This window comes from Aedes albopictus, unplaced genomic scaffold, assembly GCF_035046485.1.
Source record: "Aedes albopictus strain Foshan unplaced genomic scaffold, AalbF5 HiC_scaffold_36, whole genome shotgun sequence".
NCBI lineage: Eukaryota > Metazoa > Arthropoda > Insecta > Diptera > Culicidae > Aedes > Aedes albopictus.
Genome location: NW_026917155.1, coordinates 1 through 22,097, shown reverse-complemented (window position 1 = coordinate 22,097; position 22,097 = coordinate 1). Strand labels below are relative to the sequence as shown.

Here is a 22,097-nt window from a genome sequence, read left to right as displayed (position 1 = left end):
GTATAAAATTGAAAAAATCAACAAATTTTCCAAAATTTAAAAACACAATTAAGATAGTTGTAATTTCGCACTCTTCAATTCACACTTTGACAATTTTCTGATGAAAACAAAGCAAATCGTTTTTATCAAATGTGCAATATGATTATTTTCAACCCGATGTTTGTGAAATGTACTGTTAAAAATATGAAAAATATTACAAGTAACGAATGATACAGACGATGGTACGTCAAAACATGTAATTGGTTAACGTCAAGAGATTAACAATAATGTTAAAAAAAACTTTCACATTATTTCTTGGCACACCCTGTATTTTATTGATTTATACCTGATATAGTTCAATTGCTCCTCAGTTGGAAGTTAAACTCGTGAATTACCCAAAAAGCTGTTAATCTGCTATCAGGCGAATCAAAGATTTTCCTGATATTTTCCGATATTGTGTCCGAAGTTGAAAAGTCAAACAACAACAAATATAAATACATGAAAAAAAATCTGCACATCTTGAACTATTTAATATTTCCTCTCTCCTATTCCTAGCGCTACATAACTTGGATATTGCCTCGAAAAAAACTTCAAACAGTTAAATTTAAAATAACTTTACCAGCAATTACCTGACCATCTGATAGTTAACAATATGAATTCAAAATCATCAAAAAATATTCTGTTTGGTAAGCACAATGGTCAAAAATGTTGTAAAATATTTCCGGAAATTACGCAATGCAGTAAAAATTACTGCGGGCGTCTTGATTATTATTTTTTTTATTTATTTTTCTTGTATGACCGGCAAAATAATAAGTTTTTGCCTTGTATTTAAAACACCTTTCCCACTATTGCCCACGAGGGTTTCCACCCTCGAGTGATAGTAAAAAGTCTAATATTTCACCTACCGACTGAGCCATCTGCGCCATTTTGCGCCGGAAATAGTTACTTAAGGTGAAAGTACACCTTAAAATATGATAAATTTGCCTATAACTTTTTTGTTTTAAGATATAATGACTTAACATCTTCGGAAGAAATGTGTATTTTGACGTCCTGAACAAGTTTGTAGAAGGTCACAAAACTGTAGGATTTTATCTGTTAAAGCTAAACTGAAAAAAACTAGTTTTAAGGGGACTTCGCACAAAACGCTCTATATTTCGAAAACCGTAAGAGGTGGAGCTTTGACATATTCTACGAAGTTTTTTCTCTTATTATGAGCTACAACTTTGCCGAAGACGTCAAACCTTTAAAAAAAAATTTTGAAAAAATAAAAATTTTATCTCACTTCTAGGGGAATTAATCGTTAATTACATTTTATCAAAAGACGCCTTTTAACATGCAGAAAAACTTTGTAGAACACGCCAAACCTCTAGAACCAACCTAAAAAAAGTTATTTCATTTTGATCGCAAAATCATCGATTTCGAACACTGTGCGATGGTGGGGTAAGCATTTTATAGATGTGTGAGTGCTTTCGGACCATGTTTATGGTTTTTATTTTGTTGAAATTGAAACAAATGAAATTTTTGACATTTTATGAAATGATGGTAATCGGTTGTTTTTATCGATAAACTCTAAATGAAAACAATTTATTGGTGTAATCGGCATCGAAGACACCATTGGTTACGTAGACGTACTTAGCAACTTGTTGATTGTTACACAACTAAGAAAAATTTGTTCATTCCAATTCCAACTCTCCTCAAGAACAGTTATTAAATCGTTACTTCCTTCAACTTCAACCACTGTGTTTTTACTGCATATCAAGAGGTTATGGGCGATTCACGGAAGGAAGCGGTTCACGGAATAATCCCGTTTTCCGGAACCGGATACGAAAATTGGAAGTTCCGTGTGGAGAGGTATTTGAAGTCCGTCGAGCTATTGGATGCGGTTATCAAGGACCCACCAGCTGCTGCGGAGGATCAAGCCAAGTTTCAGAAGATGGACAACAAGGCGGCGAACGTGATTATATCCTTCATCCATGATGATCTTCTGGATCTGATCCGCGAGAAGACCACTGCGAAGCAAATCTGGACCGTTTTGGAGAATGTGTACGCTAAGAAGTCGGTGTCCTCGCAAACGTTTGTCCGGAAGCAGCTCGCAAGACTGAAGATGACGGAAGGTGCATCTATCAAGGACCATTTGAAGGTATTCGACGAGTTGGTGAGACAATTGAAGTCAGCCGGCGCGAAGCTAGAAGAAGCCGACATGGTCTCTCAACTATTTGTGACGCTGCCCGAATCCTACGATCCACTCGTGACGGCGTTGGAGAATCTTGGAGAAAAGGACCTTACCCTGGAAGTTGTACGTGAGCGATTGCTGGCCGAAGAGTTGAAGAAGTCTGACAGGATGGTTGATACGACTAAGGAGAAGCCTGCAGCCTTCGCTGTATTCAAGCAAAAGCCACGTAAGTTCATGGGAAAGTGTAGAAGGTGCCAGAAGAAGGGTCATATGGCAAAGGATTGTCGTGTCAAGCTGCAAGGAGAAGCCAACGTAGTTGCTGAATCCGAAGGCGTTGCGTTCATGGTTGGTCGCCAGCAATCTGTGGATGCCAGGCGTAACAAGGTGACATTCAAGCTGGATTCCGGGGCAAGCCATCATCTCGTAAATGACAAGGCGGTGTTTAAGTCACTGGAGAAGCTGGAGCAACCTGTCGTTATCGGTGTGGCAAAAGACGATCAGTCGATGATTGCGAGACACAGAGGGACGATTTGCGGAATCAACTGTCAAGGTGTAAGTATGACCATCTACGACGTGCTGTTCATCCCGGAGTTACGAGCAAACTTGCTGTCGGTGAAGCGTATGACCAAAGCGGGCGTAACGGTGAGCTTTGGACCAACAGTTGGAGAAATGAAGTTCAAGAATTCGGTGATTGCGTTGTGTCCGCTGAGAGGTGATTTCTATGAACTGGACGTGTTCTTCTCCAACGGTGGAATGGCCAATCTGTGCACTGATCAAGACGTCAACCTTTGGCATCGTCGCTTGGGCCATATTGGTGGCAGCAATTTGGAAGCACTCGTGAAGTTCGATATGGTCACAGGTATTTCAAGACTGAGTGGTAATTTGGATTTTTGCAATGCATGCGTGTTTGGGAAGCAGTGCCGTGAACCATTCAACGGCACCCGACCACGTACCACTCGTCCTTTGGAGAGAATACATTCTGATGTTTGCGGTCCGATCACCCCTGCTGCATGGAATGGTTCACGGTACTTCGTCTCGTTTGTCGATGATTTTACCCATTTTGCAGCCATTTATCTTATCAAAAAGAAATCCGAAGTGTTTGACAAATTTCGCTGCTATGAGGCGATGGCGACTGCTGCGATGGGCAATCTTATATCGAAGTTAACAGTTGACCAAGGCCGCGAGTACTGCTCCAACGATCAAAGACGATATTACGAAGAAAAGGGTATCCAAATCGAACCTACGGCAGCCTACACTCCTCAGCAAAACGGAATGGCTGAGAGATTTAATCGGACGATCATCGAGAAGGTCAGGTCAATGCTGATTCAAGCGGGCGCTCCCAAAACCATGTGGGGTGAAGCGGTACTTGCTGCAGTCTATTTGGTTAATAGAAGTCCGACACGTGCTATTGCTGATCGCAAGACTCCTGCTGAACTTTGGATGAAGCTAAAACCAGATTTGGCCAAACTTCGGGTGTTCGGATGCAAGGCTTTCGCGTGGATACCATCGCAACAGAGGAAGAAGCTGGACCCGAAGAGCAGAGCGGCGGTCATGGTTGGATATGCACCAAACGGCTACCGCCTGTGGGACGTGGAAACCAAACAGCTATTCATATCCCGGGACGTCAAGTTTCATGAAGGTTCATTTCCGTTCGCTGAGAAGAAACAACCCGATTCTCCATTGATTGTTGTACCGTATGACCTTGAACTGGAAGTTGATGATGAAACCCAAATCGAACCGCTGAATGCACAACAGGCCGAGCAAGAGGGGGAAAACGTAGATCAAGCTGTCGGACCTGGTGCGATGCTTCTGACTGATGACGAATCTGATGATGATGCTGAACCGCAGTCTTCAATACCGGCAGCGCTCCCTTCGCAACAAGAACATGGTTCAAACCTTGACATGGCAACCACGAGGCATAGCGAACGGGAGCGCAGGCTCCCCGGTAAGTTTAAAGATTTCTTGACTGGAAGGATTTTTTCTGCCGTTCAATATCCACCTACAGATTCTGTAATTCTGTAAATTCTGTAATCTCAACGCATCCTCTGGCTCCTTTGCCTATCTGCGCTTTCCCCTCCGCTGAGCGATACGTCTACTAGATGAAACACGACGATGTTACAAACTCTGGACTTAATAAAAAGTGAGTTTCTAATACCGTTGGTCTAGCCGTCTAGACCTTCACCTACGGCACCAATGTCCGATCCTTAAGGGACGGTGTGTGTTTCATTTTGGTAAGACAATAGATCCGTTGCGCACTGCTGTTTCTAGATCAATGACGTTCTGCAATGCAATTATGGTAACAAAGTCTAGTTATGATTACTTTTCAGAGAACCTAGTTATTTACAAGCTGAGCAGTAGTACCAGTACTAGTACCGAGCTTGTATTACTAGAACTAATAGGACTTAGCTCTTCTTACTAGTTTAGAAGCTTTTGTAAACTTAAGTTGAATTGTCTAGTAGTTATTATCTAATTCCGCTAAAACGCTCGTTAGCCAACTTGTAATTGTAAAAAGAATTAAATTAGCGAATTGTGACGTAGTTAATTAATGCCGGATTAGAAACAGCAGATGCGGTTCGCCAAGAGGTCATCCACTAATCAGTTATGTGAAACTATGGGACGGACAAGATATGTGAATTCTCGCAATTATTAATATTACTACCGATGGAAGGAGGAAGTGAGAGTTAGGGGAACTAGCTCGATTGTGGATGATCTCTTGCGGCTGTAAAAGAAGGCTGATTAATGTTAGTTAGTTTACCCTTTTCCTTCCCACGACTGGTATGATTATTGATTGAACAAAGATTGCTATTCTTGGTGTAAATTTGAGTCAATCTAATTGAAATTAGCTTTAAAGCAGATTAATTGATAGTAAACTTAGTTTCATTGTTCATGGAAGATTCTACCGTTACCGTTCTTAATTGTTGAGAATTCAATTGTTGTTGCTATTTAATTATTTATGTTCACATGCCATTGTGTAATATTAAACTGGCTTGTCTTTAATGAATCAATGTAGCTCCGGAGCAACCGTGGGAAAGAGAGGGTCATTAAAATTTGTTAGGATACTCATGTGACATGGGCGACGATTCCAGCATGATGTCCTCAACGGTGGGTTGATGCGATCGTTGGTCATCACTATCAATCATCCATTTATCGGTTTGGCCTCCTCACTCGTTGTCGTCTTCAAGTGTAGTTCGTCTGGTGAAATGTAATAGAAATACAAGGTGGGCCGCTCATATCCTCCGGCCCAGCAGCATTAGTAAACAGTTGCGTGAAGTTCTGCTATTCTGCTATTCTGCTATTATCAACGCATCCCCTGGCTTTCGCCCATCTGCGTTGTCTTTTCACTAGGCAATACGTCTACCAATTGATGTTTATGGGCTTGCCGGACCAAGTCATGTAGCTAAGCCAAACACCCCACCTACAACTGTTGGGTAGGCACCATTGTCCCGCCCACTGGTCTTTTACAGCTAGTTGTAGGTGCATGTGTGCGTGTAAGTATTGGAGTGTGTGTGTCAGTGTTGGTGTATTGTAGGCGCCAACTCGTTCTAATCCATTCTGATAGCTAACACCCTATTGAACCATTACCCTTAAATTTGGCAATCTATGAAATAGAATGAGTTAAACGCCTGTAGAAAACAGTCAGTTAAATCAAACAAGGAATATTAGTATTAAAGCGAAGATACGACGAAGCAACGCCCCGAACCTCGAGAGCACAAACCCCAAGAACCAAATGACAGGCAGCGCCGATAAGTCGATCGACTGGCCACCATCAGTGAATAACCAATCGAGTAAACCCCCCAGCACAAACTGCCACCAGCTCTCCCGACCTGCGCCCAACAAATCCGAGGCACAGCCCAGCCTTAGCTTCACCTTAAAACCAAAATCTAGATTACAGAGCACAATACTTCCCAAGTAACCACACAGCTCGAGCCGCAAATCACGCACAACACGGCACAAATAAGACAAACACTACCACGCCCGTACAACCGAACCCGACCTAGAGTAGAGAAGGGTCTCCAACCCGGACTCAACTGCACCCACAGGGCAGCGCACCTCACCCACACCGCACTCATTCATGCATCACTGTCCGAGCCGCACGGTCACCTGGGTTGAGTCTATCTGCATGACCTCGCCCAACCCGTAACGCAGAGTTTAAGTCCCTCTCTTGCATTACAAAGTACTCCCTCTTCCCAAAAATCTGTGCGTGGTATAAATGAGATCTTAAGGCTGAAGAAATCGTCACCAATACAACCGCCAACACTGAGCACTCAATGATGTCGGCCTTATCAACGACGACCCCCTCAGTCCCAAACCCAATTATCCCACACTACCCAAGTAACCACCCTGCTGAAGCCGTAAGCACCACACGCACAAAGCACACACACACCGACACGCACCACCCCACACAAACCACCAAGGCCGAACAAAAGCGGAAAGCGGTGCCACCACTGCTGAATCACGAGTTTTTCAGTATAATTCAGCAATCGTAGATCCATTCTTCGACCCTACTCAGCCCTAACGGTCCATAGCAATGCCTGTCAATATATGCGCCTCACACATGCAACCCCTACACCCTAACAGTATGGTCACTTGGGTATCCCTGGGTTTTGACATGATGGTCAGGGATCACAGCCATCAAAACGTTCCACACTTTATCAGGGCTTACGACCTGTAGACATGATGATTTCTCAATAGTTTCAAGCTCTTTCGGACCTTCCGCTATTGGAGACCATCTTGGCTAGCGGTGTTAATATCCACCTACAGATGTTAATGAAACCCCTGATGATTTCGACGCAATTCCCGTGTGCTCAACCGATGTACCACAAACATACCGAGGCATATTTGGCCGTCCCGATGAAGAACATTGGCTCGCAGCTGTGAACGATGAACTCAACTCGCTGAAGCAAAACGATGTTTGGCACCTAGAAGAGTGTCCGGAAGGGATCAAACCAATCAAATCGAAATGGGTATTTCGCATAAAGGAGGACGAAGACGGAAATCCGATCCGCTATAAGGCGCGTCTCGTGGCCAAGGGATTTCAACAGAAACCTGGACTGGACTATGGCGAGACGTACGCACCGGTGGCAAGAATGGCTACAATTCGGACTGTCCTGGCTGTAGCTGTTCAGCGTAAGATGCACATCCAGCAACTAGACGTCAAGACAGCGTTTCTATACGGCGATCTGGACAAAACGGTTTACCTGGCAGTTCCGGAAGGCGTTAAGGCAGCATCCAATCTTGTGTGTAAGCTGCGAAAATCGTTGTATGGATTGAAGCAAAGTCCCCGATGCTGGAACAATAAGCTGAACGCAACGCTTCTACAAAATAGATTTTCACGTTCAAAACATGATTATTGCCTGTATCTCAAGATCAACAGACACGGAAATGTCTACATCATTATTTACGTTGACGATGTCCTAATTTTTGGAGACCAAATGAGCGCAGTATTGGAAACGAAAAAGATGCTATCTCAGAAATTCCAAATGACGGATTGCGGAGATGTCAGCTGCTTCCTGGGTATGAAGATCCAATATAACAAGGAAGAAGGAAGACTGTGCCTGTCACACGAAGCTGGCATCAATCGTATTTTGACCAAGTTCGGTTTGCAAGACTGTAATCCTGTTAAAACGCCTATGGAGAAAGGTTGCCAGCTGCCAACTGCTGATGGAGTTCCAACAAACCAGCCATATAGGGTGCTCCTTGGCAGTATCATGTATACCATGTTATGTGTTCGCCCCGACATCAGCTATTCCGTTGGTAGATATCAGCAGAACCCTGGAAACTGTCATTGGCAAGCCCTGAAGAGAACAGCTCGTTATCTGAAAGGGTCGAAGAACTTGAAGCTACAATACACAAGAAAGAAAGACTCTCCCACCCTGCTAGGATATGCTGATGCAGACTGATGCCCACTGGGCGTAATAGTTGAAAACATGGGTTATAGTTATAAGAAACTTTTTTCAACTGCTAACCATGTCGGTAAAGTAGATTTTTACATTTTTCGTCGATAAAATAGCTCGGAATGATAACTAAATGATAACAAAACCTGTTATCAATGAGCTGTATTTTTTCATGTTGATAACTAAATGTAATATTGAATAAAATATTGTATAACACAATCAGTTATCAACTTGAACTCAATGATAACTTAACTACTTATCATTTTGGTATTCGTGGAGTAAATTTGAGTTATCATTTTTGTTATGTTGGCTCTTAATTCAACCTAAATGATAACAAACTCAATTATCAAACGAATGATAACCAGGTAACAGAACTTGTTATCATTTTGTTATCCGCCTTTGCTCGGGTTGGGCCTCGGATGCAGTTGATAGGAAATCGGTGAGTGGCTTCATTTTTCAAGTCTTCGGAAACACGATTTCATGGGCCAGTAGGAAGCAACAAACTGTAGCGTTATCATCCAGTGAAGCGGAATACGGCGCGTTGAGCCTGGCTGTCTCGGAAGGTATCTGGTTGAAAGGAATCCTTACAGACCTGGAAGTGATGTCACCACAAGAATCGTTCACCATCTATGAAGACAATCACGGATGTATCTCAATGGCCAAAAATGCTGAATGCAAGCGAGCAAAACACATCGACGTCAAGCACCATTTCTTGCGGGACCATGTGATCAAAGGTACGGTGAAGATTGAACCAATCCCATCGAGTAGGCAGGTAGCTGATGTTTTCACAAAAGCACTAGACACTACTCATTTTCAAGAACTTCGGAAACTCCTTGGATTGACCGATTAAGAGGGGGTATTGGTGTAATCGGCATCGAAGACACCATTGGTTACGTAGACGTACTTAGCAACTTGTTGATTGTTACACAACTAAGAAAAATTTGTTCATTCCAATAGGGCACTGCACTGTTTTGATTTTGTATGGGATTTTGACGTTTCGTGGCCTTGTTGTTTACAACATTTCTGTAAGAGTGAAAGAGAAGGAGTGATTTTCATGCAGTGACCTATTCCAACTCTCCTCAAGAACAGTTATTAAATCGTTACTTCCTTCAACTTCAACCACTGTGTTTTTACTGCATATCAAGACAATTAAAATAAAAAATTAGAATAAGTAAATTCTCAGTTTGAAAATCAACCATGCGTTTTATTGTTTTAAACAAGCGCCATTTTTCTGCGTGTTTCAGGTGACAAACGACGGAAAATAATCTGAGATAGCACTTAAGTTCTCACAATCTAACCTGTAACCTTTCTAGCCAACCATTAACCAATTGACGTCCAAGGTTAACGCAGCGAAGATACATTTCGTTTATTCCGAATACCTTTGACTTGTTCAAAATCACCCTAAATTCTTCAGCGGTGAACTGATCCAATTCGGGTAGATTATGTTAGGCTGGTCTAATTTTGAACTGCTGTTCAGACAACATGTCTACAAGACGGTCTCTTATCCCTACTTTTTACAAATGGGACTGTTATGCGAGTGGGGCCGTAATAGCACTTTACCCTTTGATCCACCTTGCACCAAAATAACAAGCTTGCAGTCAACGAACAGATCATCCTTCCAGTAATCGAACATGGCCCGCCAGTCCGGGAGAGTTGTCTCGAAACCCACCATTTGAAACTCTAATAAATTGATGATTGATCGATTGATGTTTCTCAACGATCCTGCGAGAATGAGAACATCGGAGGTCCACTGTCTGGCCGAAATAATAACGCTCGATGAGCGCTTTGTTGTGTCTATCGATCGGTATAAGGCTCGTTGTCACGCGCAAGTAATCGGTAGACAGTGCCCGAAACTCACGACATATATAAGAAAAAAACAAACAAAATGTGTGTGAGAGATTCATCCAATCCCCCATCCTGGAGGAAATTTAGTTTGTGAAAAAAAGAAAACATGTGCGGTTGTGGAATCGTTCAGTTCTACAGTTCTATGGCGGAGGTGGTCCCGTAGTTTAGAGGAATAGAAACGCCCGTCTAGCAAATTGGGAGTCGTAGGTTCGATTCCCACCTGAGTATTTTGGCTTTTTTTTATTCGGAATTCAAGTCTCAATTTGTTTATCAAACACATATTTCTGTTATGTACAAAGCGTTTTAACAATGCATTTTCCTTTGGGCTTGGTTAGCCAAAGTGAAAATCATGGAATTGACTTCTATCCGTATGTTTCTTCCGATCATCAGCTATGATGAAGGTTATCCATCCACACGACTTGGAATTCTTCTGCAGACTTAAAGGAAGATTTGCAATGATTCATGTAGACATGCTGCTTCTCTTGATCTTGAGCAACGCTGTCTTTAATGTGTCTACAAATCCTTCCGTCTGGCCTGCGAATGATATGAAGATGTCGGATGCAATGGTGCGGTTGGAACTCCAAAGCGAGCGAACAATTCGTTCGGGAAGTTGGGGACGTGCAAAAGTTGATGACTGTTGTCGACGATTTCGAATGAGTAGCACTGCTTGGCGTAATCGGAAATGCTGCCATCAATGTTGGACCAGTTGGCGTGTCTTAACCGCAAGAGCTTTCATCCCTTCCTTTCCTGGCTGTCGTTTGTGGAAAGCTGCTTCAGAATTCGTTTTCGAAGTGGTTTAGGAATCTTCAACTGGTTTCCAAGCATGACGTGTCCCTTTATCATTTCCAAGGCACCTTGATGAATGTCAAACGGTTGAACATCAGGGCTTGTAGTGTGCTTAATGTGAGCAAGTAATCCATTTTCGATGTACTTGATTACTTGCTGAAGAACGGATCATTTTGTTGTAGAACCATGAACGATGTCAAACGTCACAGGATGTAATCCTACTATTTCTTGAAGAGGTAATTCGTTGTCATCTTCCAGTTGATTTGATGCGACGACGAATGATCGGTTTGCAGAGTAAATTACGTCCAACTAGCATCCGGTGGAACTTGGTTACAGCGAATACCAGTCCTGAACCTTCCTTCCCTACCTCAGGTAGGTAGGTAGCGGCTACCTGTCCGTAACGTTCTTCGGCATCAGTGAGAAAACGCCCTTGGAAAACTTGTGCATGATGCAGGCTCCAGTGCTCTAACTAACTCTTTGACTGGGATGCGTTTGCTGTAACGATAATAATGTCAAGGTATGGGTCGTAATGAGTTGGGAGAAGATCGGGCTGGAACACTTCTTTGAGTTTCTGCAAAGATTTCTGGCAGTGTTGGTTCCAATCCACCCAGAGTGCGTAGAGTGATCTTCCTAGGAGGTGCATTACTGATACGAACTTTTCATAGAAATTAACGGCACCAAGAGATGATCGAGGGCTGGAAAAGTCACTGGTAAGAGGCACTTCATAATTATTTCGATTTTCGCAGTATCCGGCCGAGGCTACTGAGAATCTAAAAGCTAAAAAGCGCAGGTGGTGCTTTTGTAAAACAGTAATGGGGCACGTTCAGTAAAGTACTAGATTTGTGGTAATAAGCTGAATTTGTTCCTGGAAGCAGGAGCAGAAAGTGTTCCTGGAAATTCCAGCAATTTCATCCAGGATTCCTCTAGGAGGTATCTTGGGAATCGCTTCAGCAACTCTTTCCGAGATTACTTCAGAAACTCCTTCCAAAATACCATCAGGGATTCCTTCCTTCCAGGAATCCCATGCGAGATTCCTCCTGCAGCTCCTTCAGGGATGTCTTCAGTCTTTTTGAGATCCTTACAGGAATTCTACAAGAACCCTAACGAGAACTTGTTTCAGTATTCCTCCAAAATCTTCTCCAGGAACTCCTTCCGGAATTCTTTCAGGAACTACTACTGGGATTGCTAAAAGCAGAAAATCTTCCGGGATTCCTACGGCAATTCCACCGGGTACTCCTTCCGGGATTCCTCCAGGAACTACTTCCAGGATTTCTTCGAGAACTCCTTCCGGGATTCTTCGCAGACTCCTTCCTAGAAGGAGTAATACTGGATAAATCTCGGAAATAATTTCTAGAAAAATCCAGGAAATAACCTTGGAACAGTTCTGAGAATATGTACTTCATGGAGAAATCTTGGCAAGAGCTTTTGATAATATCCCAGACGGAGCCTCTTTAGGAATCTCGGAAGAAACTCAAGGAAAATCCCCAGAGGAAACTTCTGAAGGAATCTAAAAAAAAAAACACCCGGAAGAATCCCATCAAGAGCTTCTGCGAATCCCAGAAGAAACTCCTGGAACATATTTGTGGAGAAACCACGAAGTCCGAATCGTAAACAACAAGGCCAGGAAACGTCAAAGACTTGACTCCAGGTATATAGCCGGGTGAAATGATACAGTCCACGATGTGACATATGTGCAGATGATGATCAGCCAAATGAGTTTGCGGAAAATGTCATCGGGGACTGGCAGCGGGTTGAACAATCTACAGTCTACACAGACTAGCTCGTTGTCGTCCTTTGCTGCAGTGACGTACGTAGTCGTTTCCTCCATTACCTTAGTCCCCCGTGCCAACGTTCTCCGTGCCGTTCAAGTGTTTATCAAAGTTCTTCTTCCACCTTTCAATCAGTTTTTCTCTCGATAGCGAAAGTGGGTTAGATGTTCCAGCTTGCGTTTGCAATTATGTCGTAGTTGGCTGCTGTGGCTGTACTCCAGCAGTCTTCTAGAGGAGCCACATCGAGTTGACCCTCGTCTGGCAACGTTGCCTAGTGATCGTCTAGCATCCTCTATGAACTTTTCACAATACATGCAGGGCTGTTACACGTGGCGCGGATTTTGCGTTTTTCGCGGTTTTTGCGTTTCGCGCGGATTTCGCGCGTTTTTGCTAATTTCGGCGCGGATTTTGCGGAAATCGTTTTCAAATGTACTTACTAAATATTTGGACATGAGGCTCAACACAATCAGTAAAAAATAATAAACATTTTCAAATTAGAGTTCACCCCATAACTCTTTCTTGTACTCTCTTGGTGATACTGAAAGCTGTTTTTTATGGAAATTGTTAAAAGACGCCTACTGGAAATTTCGGAGAAACATTTGGTTGAATTTTGTAGTCACATTTCATCGAATCTCGTAAAGAAAATCATTGGTTTTGTAGGCTTTATGTGCCGTGAGAAATCAATCTGATTGGTTTTCTGACACAGTATGTCGTGAAAATTCAGATATTCCTAAAAAAGATACAGGTAAGATGGTCTGAAGATTATTTATGATTGCATTCTTGGAAAATTCCACGGAAAAAAGCTTGGAAAAACTATAGCGATTTTTTAACATGCAGGACTTTTTTCATTCATTATGGATGAGTTTAACGGAATTCACGAAATTTCTGAATCAGTTATTTGTTGGAATTTATGTCGATTTTTGTTGCTAAAATTCTTATAGAATTATCCTAAACATACGTAAACTTGCGAGATTTATTAAAAAGTTTCATGGTAGAATTTTTTGAGGATTTTTTTTTGCAGAATGCTTAAATAAATCGTTGAGCCTTTGAAATCCTTACTTGCTAAACTCGAATTTCCAGAAGTTTTTTAAGTGTTTTCTTTTTATAAATATCTCTCTTAGAAGTAAAATTGGTGATTTAATCAATGAATTCCGCTTGTATTACTCTATTTGTATCTTCATAAAATAAGTTTCTGTAGAAAGTAATCCATGAAATTCTCAAAAAGTTTCTGAAAAATTTCGTTCAATTCTCTCGAACGGTCTTTTGGTATTCACTACAGATTTTATTTCGGGATTTCTACCATAACTGTTCTAAATATCTAAATTAGTAGGTAAAATATATTTTGTGAATTCGCTTTGAAACTAAAACTGTGAACATCACTATAAATTAATTCACAGATAAACTGCATTTCCAATACTACTTTGTATGAAATCAATCTAATTTTAAGGCTATCTTCAATAGGACACTGCACACATGCTTACTATACGATCGTTTCATTTGAAGTCGTTTTTCATCGTGTTCTACAGCATACAACCATAGACTTAATAGTTGATACAACTAAACGAAATGTAGATCGTTCAGCAACCGAAAATTGTATCTAGCTTTTAGTAATATACGACAGTTCATACGAGACAGACGTGTCGCATTGTTCAACCGTACCCGGTCGAAGTTCTAACGAGTCCGAAACCCTACGTTGTTAGTGGTACTATTTCGCCATCGCGATACGAGCCCATTTGCGAAGGAGTAATTGTCCAGCCCTTTCCAGGCAGAAAGAAGGAAATTACCATACCTTTAGTTGGGTGAAAACGCTATCTGACCGCTCTTTTGTGGCAAAAGTGGGAGAAGCGGAAAGGTGATCGAGTGGTGACTTTTCTTATGGACCAGAGGCTTCAAGCCGTTAAGTAAGCCTTCACATACCGTATTCCCGGCGACTGCCGGAACAATAACATTGATTATAAATTGTTTTAAAAGATTCGCTTTTTTGCTCCTTTTTCGGAATCCTTGAGATCAAGAAAACCTATTCTCGTAAAATATCAGACACACTGATTGATAAATAATCAAAGAGCTATCGATTCAAAGCTTTTTATTCTAATAAAAAAAGCTAGCCTGTTTGCGACACTGTTCAATACTTGTTTGATGTATAAATTGTCATCTAAAGTCATAGATTAATAATATTTAAAAATTAATTTTTCATTAGAAATGCTCTTCATCTGGAGTACAACAAAAGTCAGGCTTTTTATGAGCTTCAGTCATCAAAACCATATATGGTTTTGTATTGGCGCGGATTTCATGACCTCCGCGCGGATTCCAAATGGCTTGGCGCGGATTTTGCGGTTTCTAAATCGACACTTTTGTTACAGCCCTGTACATGTAACTGTATGATGAATTATTACTAAAATCATTAGATAATTACGCAATCTTGCTCAGATTCCAGGCAGGACGTTTGATATTCACATAAAATTAGAAATAATGGAGTCAGTATGAATCCGCATACTAAACGCCGTTCAATAGTCGAACCCGAACGGTCTAGTCTAGTACTCTATAGTATGTAGTACGGGTTCGAGTTGGTTGGAAGTAGATTATCCGCCGCGCACTGCTTCGAGCTATTTATTTGTGCAATTAATAAATCTAGCGTGAAGCGCGCGCGCACTAGTCAGCTGGTGTGTGATGTGCTTGCCTTCCTACAAACAGCATCAGCGCAGCGTTTAATGGCACAGTCGCAGATGACTACGAACGAACTGACTATTTAGAGGTGTAGTATTCCCCCATCAAGTTATCACTTTCGATCACGCCGCTCGTTGAAATGCGTCATCGCAAATAAAGTATCTCCCGGCTTTTGAACGGTTCGACTGACTGTCGGTCAGTTTGGGTAATGTTTTTGTACCGACGAAATCACGTGCCGAATAGTTAGTGGCTGGCAATTGCTTTCCACTATGGGAACATTAGACCAAAACAACTCCTGCGGTGTGATACCTACATAGAGATGTGTGAGCTCAGAGCGAGTGTGGTAATTTGCCGGTCATGAGCAGCATCGTTTACGAATTCGTATTTTTAATTTCCTTCTAATTAACTCACATGGTGAGGCGTCTTCTTAATGATCGAATTCGTCGCTGCTTCTTTGGCTGACAATGATGACGACGACGGGCAGTGACTAAGTCATTTCTACTGCACAGGTCGGTGACTTGACGACAGTCAACGGACATGAACGCTATTCAATAAAAATCAAGGCCAACATTCCTGCGTTGCACGTTTCCGTCGACAATGCGATAAATCAAATTACATTATCGTGATCCACACCCTTTTTCGTCCGGTTTTAGCCTGATTAACTTTTCGGCGGTGGCTTATCCTCTGCTGCCTACTTGGGCAGTGCTGTCTCCAAATAGGTATAACGGCTAAGGAGCTCATGTATCTTTTCGTCTTCGGGGGCAGGTGGAACCGGCTTTGCTCCTCCGCCGACAAAAGCTTCTAATACGTTATAAATCAACGTCAGCAAGGAGGTAACCGCCAAAGCACCCACTCACTCGCCGTCATTCGCCACGTTTTTCACCTAAAACAGTGGTGCTCAAACTTTTTCTTGTGTAATCGATGTTTGAGGAGGTACCAGGAATGACCGAGAAGTGGTCGTTTGACACTTCTTATTTCATTTGAAGGATTTTACATGGACCTCCCGGAAAAATTACCGGCTAAGTTTGTAGACGAATTTCTTGTTTTCCGGTCTGACAAATTGCCATGAACTCATTCCTTTTCGTTCCTATCCGTAGGAACGTCAAAATCGCGATAGGGCGAGCGAAAACACGAGGAGCCAACGCCCGTAGCCCGTCAGCGCTATTCGGATCTGGAGATCGACATGTAGGCGGCAGATCAGCGTCAACAAGACCAAATCGTTAGATGTAAACACAGTCAACACTTCCAGCTTCACGCTAGCTGGGCAAGCAGTAGAGAATGTTGAAAGCTTTCAATACCTTGGTAGCTAAATGGCGGACGATGGTGGCATCAAGATCGACATAGGTGCACGGATCAAGCTGCCTTTGAGGGTTCAAAATTGTATGGAAAACAATCATATTAGTCGACGCACAAAAATCCCAATTATCCACTCAAACGTGAAACCTAGGCTGCTATACGCCAGTGAAACCTGGTGTGTATCAGTGGAGAACATTCAACGGCTGCGGGTCTTCTTCAAACAGATGCTTGCGGTACATAGTTCGTGCATGGTGGCCTTACAATTGGATCTCCAGTGCGGAGCTCCATCGTCAGGGTATCGTGGCAAACCAGGTCCGGAGGCTCCTGATCGACAGAAATTTGAGGATGAAGACCTGCCACTTCGGCCCTCTACACCACCATAACTGCTTAGGATTGAGTCGAAAAAGATACACTCACTCCCGATTGGAAACCTCTGGCCCAAAACGAAAGCCCAACTTCACCACCCGCGCATTCCATTGTGCTGGGGGTTTGAATCCACGCCCCGAACACCGGAACTTGATTAAATTGACTCGAAGAAGGAAAGAAGAATATGTACTCGCGCTGCTGCCGCTTGGCTCTGGCTTGGTTGGTGCTTGCCTTGCGAAGCAAAAACTAGGAGACTTTCAAAGTAGCCGCCCGGGTGTTTCCGTCCGTGCCACCAACTGCGCGAAAAAGGCAAAGAGTTTGCCCTCCACCCGTTCGACGAAGAGAACATTCCCCGAAAACGTTTCGAAATTAATTTTGACGGACAGGTTGATTGGTGCCTCTGGGTCTAGTAGTGCCATTAGGTCTCCCCCCCCCCCAGTGCCCGTGAAAAAGCTTCTATGAAGGTACATCTCTAGAACAAGAAAGCGGGCGATGGCGACACGTGACAAAGCGCAATTTGACTCAACACCTCCCATGGTTTCCTCACAAACCCGTGTCGTGGCCTGGTCGTCAGTCGTCGTGTGATCGATACTCTTCACCCAGAATGACGCGATAGCGATCGTATAGTTCCTACCTATCGTTACAACCTTAGTTCAGTGGAAGCAATGTAGCGAACTATTGCAACCGCTCTGGTGCAGACCGAAAACAACGACGTAAGTGTGAATTTGCGAACATGCTGGCGCAGCAGGAGCATAGCAGAGAACATCACTTACAGAGACTGTCACTAACTACATATTGGGAGAGTCTTCCTTCAGCGCAGACTGCAGCAGCAACAGCAATTCAACTTCATCGTCCGTCGGTCGGTTGGCGGAGCCGCATCAAAAGAAACTGAAAACTCATCACTTTTGCGTCCACTTTGGGGGACTGCCTCCTCTCTCATCCATAATTATATGCAGCACATCTCAATGATAGCCACTTTGCTGTACTACAGAGGCTCTTTTGGCTTGCATGGCGCCTTGCGTTTGGTGGTGAGCTTTCCGGGGTACCATTTCCGGTAAACGGGCTCGTCTTCCGGTAAACGGTGAAAGAGTGTTGATGGTTGCTTCGAAGAGGTGGTAGTTATGATGATGGGGTAAAAATATCTCTTTTGTGCAGCGAAAAGTGACTCCGCCGGTGATCCACTACTAATATGATGTGAGCTTTGAGCTTGAAGGGATAGTCTCTGCAAATTATGCATACCCTCTGGAGTTGAGCGCGATGTGAGGCGTTACCACGTTTAATAACGGTACTCGTCTTTCACTGATGGAAAGTTACATAAATGTCATTTAGTAATCGCTAATTTAATTCTAGAGGGTTTGAAAAGGATTCATTTTTTTTAAGCTTGGCCCCGTTATGCGTTGTTAGTACGATTGAGCCTGGTGATTAAACAAAAAACGTTCCAAAAACATCCATTTTAGCATTACGTAACTTGTATGTTTCGTAGCATACCACAACAATGCTTGTTTAGTCTGCTTCTGTTGAAAACTTCAATAATGACATCTGTTATCATTTATTTGATTTACGGTATGGTATTTTTCTTACTTTATGGTAACGCGAATAATGAAAATATGATAACCTGTATAGTTATTGTATTATACCATTTTATTCGTGTTATCTATCATACGTATAATCATTTTACTGGCAATTAAAGGTCGGTTAGTCTTCTATAGAAGGTTCTGTAGAACCTGAACTTCTTTTATCATACTTTTAAGAGCAAATATTTACGTCATTTCGAGCGTTTCTTTAACTTTCCAATGAGCATACCTGTTTGTTATTATTCAAGAGTTCACGTCAATGCCTCTAAAGCAAATGAAGCGATGTTGCATGTCGTGAAACCACCGCTCCCAAACAATCCCATCAACGTTGATGATTTTCCTCGCCTGTTTTTCCTTAATGCAGATCTCTGCCGCCCCCGAGTGGCACGCCATGGCGGGACCAACTTCTAACCAATCATCCCCATTGGCATGGCATTGGTGGACACGAAGAAAGTCCCCAACGGTTTCTTTCTAATTGCTTTCCCTGCTGAAAGTGTTGCTACCTAGTCAACCACGTTTACCGAGCGAGACCCACTGTGTGCTATCTGGATCAATTTATCTAAATAAGTGTTTGAGGCAAAAGAAAAAAAAAACGTCACTCTTCAAATGCCGACCGGGCATATCTACTGATACTCGCTCACTTATTCCATCGCGCCAAGTGAGTGGCGAAGAGCAATCAGGATCGCACCGCACGATAGCACGAATCTAATTTGTCGGGGACACGAACTTTAATTCCGGGGTAATGTTTGGAATGAATCGGTATCATAGCATTATGATACAGGTTATCATTATCTGATTAATGGTAATGTGCAACTATGTAACGTATTGCTGGCATAAAAATGTGTCACTAATCGTGTTATGAAGCAGGATTAGAGGGAAAAATGTAACGATACAGTTACTATTACACTTGTAGTAACCATTTGTATTATAATAGTTGAATAGTTGTTCGCAATTTGATATATTTTATCTGTAGTTTCCAGTAACGAACATAAAGTAAATGTTTTACGATATCGAAATCAACGATCATCGTATGGTATGAATCATACAATATATGGTTCAACTAAATTCGAAATGGTTATGTCTGGTAGCGCATCACACTTCAATCACAGACAAACAGACGTAACACTTCGAACATTTTTCGATTCAAATCATAGTCCCGAAAACCTGTTCGACTAATACTAAAATGACTGAGTTTGGCCGACCATGAACTAGGTGGCGGTAGTGGGCAAACGTCAACCTCGAACAAAAACTATGCGAGTGCCACGGGTAGGCAGTTGTCCAACTATCATTTTTTTTAAATGGACCGTTAAATCGGTGTACGATGGGAAATGTCAGAGTGTTACGTCTGTTTGCCTGTGCTTCAATCATCACCAACATCAACTATCGCATTTCCCAGCTCTCAAAATGTCCTCACGCAACGTGAAATAGTTACTAATTGTGTCCTTTTTTCTCCATTTCTCTCTCGTTGCAGAATTCGTAACAATGATGACATCGAAGTGAGCTACAGGTCGAAAAATTATTGCGCCTTTCTATTATTATTTGTTTATAAAGAAGACTGTAGCCACGCGCAACACCAGCTGCGCAACGCTATTGCTATGGATTTAAAAAGATTAACAAAAAAAAAGAGTAAAAAGAGAAAAAAGTAAAAGTAAAAATTAACATTAAATTAAATTTAAAAAACCACACACACACAGAAGGAAAACAGAAAAACCCAGAGGAAGCAGAGCAGAACAGTGAGGGAGACGGAATGTGGAAAAGGACAAAAAATAATGCAAAAAAAAAACAAAACACACACACAGTAAGGAGAAAATAACTTAAATTAATTGTAACAACACAATTTTAAATAAGATAAATAAAAAAGGAAGAAAGAAAAGAAAATACATTAATTAAAGTTAATCACTATCCTTAATCTATTTGTGTAAATTTTTGTAAAAATAAAATATAAATATAAATTAAAAAACAGAACCGGAGAAAGGCAAACAAACACACAGGAGAAGGAGTAGAAGGATGGAGGAGCGAGAGGAGGTTGAGGAGGAAAGCGTAGGAAGGACAACAGATTGGCAAGGGTTAGGCGACGAACCGAGACAGCGGACGACAAAGACGGACGTTTCAGACTTGGGACGGAATTTCGTTGGTTAGGATTAGGCAAAAGAAGAGGAACAGGAAAGGTTAGCATTTTTTTTCTTTGTTGTAAGGAAGGAACGATAGGAAGCGAGTGCAGGAGAGACGAAGCGAGTGTCAGGCTGTTATTCCACGACGTCGATCAAATCAGCGGGACGACACTCCCTAGACACTACTACTGCATACGGGTCCGAATGAAGCAGAATGAGAACAGACTACACAACACTTGGTTCAGGACGACAATTCAGGACAGACGGACACGGACAAATACGGATATGGACGAAGCCGGTCGAAAAAAAAAGAAATTCCCAAGAGCAGAGCAACAACAGAAACCCACGACCACCATACTTTGCTTTCGTTCTTTTTTATTTTTTTCCAGCCAAGAAACAGACCAGAACTTTGGATCAGGAAAGGATCGAGGCGCGGAAGCAGTGAAAGAGAGATTAGGAATTTTCTTGGCGAAGCGAAGTACACCCAGAGAAAGAGAGCCGGCAAACAATGATCGATGAAACATTTCCCACTTTTTAAACTAATAAAGAAAAAACTGAAATAAAATAACAAAAAAAAACTTACGTTACTTCGTTCCGATGCAGTAAGTCACATAACAAGATTGTCAGAATTTGAAAAAGAAACAACAAAACAGAAATAAATCAAGCTTGGCAAGCGTAGTTTTCAGCTAAACAAATGATTCGAAACAGAAAAAAAAACAACAGTAGAGAAGCAAAACACAACAAGAAACCACACACACACATGATTGTAATGGTTATACTTAACAGGAAGTGAATTACTATTTATTAAAAACAAATCGTAATTTATAGTCGTTCAAGATCTAAGAAAAACCATCAAAAAACCAACAAAATGTCGTGTTTTCTTATTTCTACATTTTCTGTTTTTTCTCTCCGTGCGCTGCTCATTCATGGTCGGTCAATGTCTGGTTGTCGTCGTCGTCGCGGTCGTTTGTCTCTGTTTGTCGGTGTCTTTCTTTTTCTGGCGTAGTGTGATAGAGAGAGGACAGGACGCTTTTGTTTTTGTGTGTGAGCGAGAGAGGAACTATCAGCAGGATCGCCGCGCGTAAGTATCTCAAAGTTCTCTCTCTTGTTCGGATCATGGGTTGGTTTATCGTGGCGGCAGGCACTCATTCTCCTTTTGCGCTCGTTGTTTCGGAATGCGAGAGTGACAGAGGAATTAGATGCATGAGACGCTCTCCGTTCAGTGGCGTTTCTCCTTCTCCTGGGAATCTTTTTTTTTTTTGGGATATGTTGGCTGTTGGGGATTGTTGACGCAGGAAGATTTTTTTTGGAAGATAGTACGAGGTCAAGGTCAAGTTCAGAAACGAAACAGGAAGGAAAGAGAATGAGAAAGGCACACGCAGAGTAGAGAAAGAACGTTCAACAGAAACATTATTCGAGGGTAACAAACAGCAGTAATCAGAGTGGACAGCGTAGAAGAAAACAAAAAAAAAACGTAAACGCAGTATATATAGAATTTGAAAATTACAAATCCAGCAGAGAAAAAAAAACAGAAACAAAACAACAAATTTACTTTTTTTGCAGCATTTACTTCTAACGGTAAAAAAAGAAAATTTAACCATTAAGTGTACCTAGATGAGCGTAAAACACAGACAGAAAAA

General features: G+C 42.1%; 1 protein-coding gene across 1 annotated transcript in view; it reads left to right on the top strand.

The window, feature by feature from the left end:
- LOC109421919 (calmodulin) overlaps nt 1–21,326 on the top strand; it is a 123,754-nt gene extending 102,428 nt beyond the window's left edge. The window contains exon 4 of the mRNA XM_029865141.2: nt 19,818–21,326. Coding sequence (XP_029721001.1) covers nt 19,818–19,846 — 29 coding nt within the window. The 3' untranslated portion in view covers nt 19,847–21,326. The remainder of the gene's footprint in view (nt 1–19,817) is intronic.
- Nucleotides 21,327–22,097: the final 771 nt, after the last annotated feature.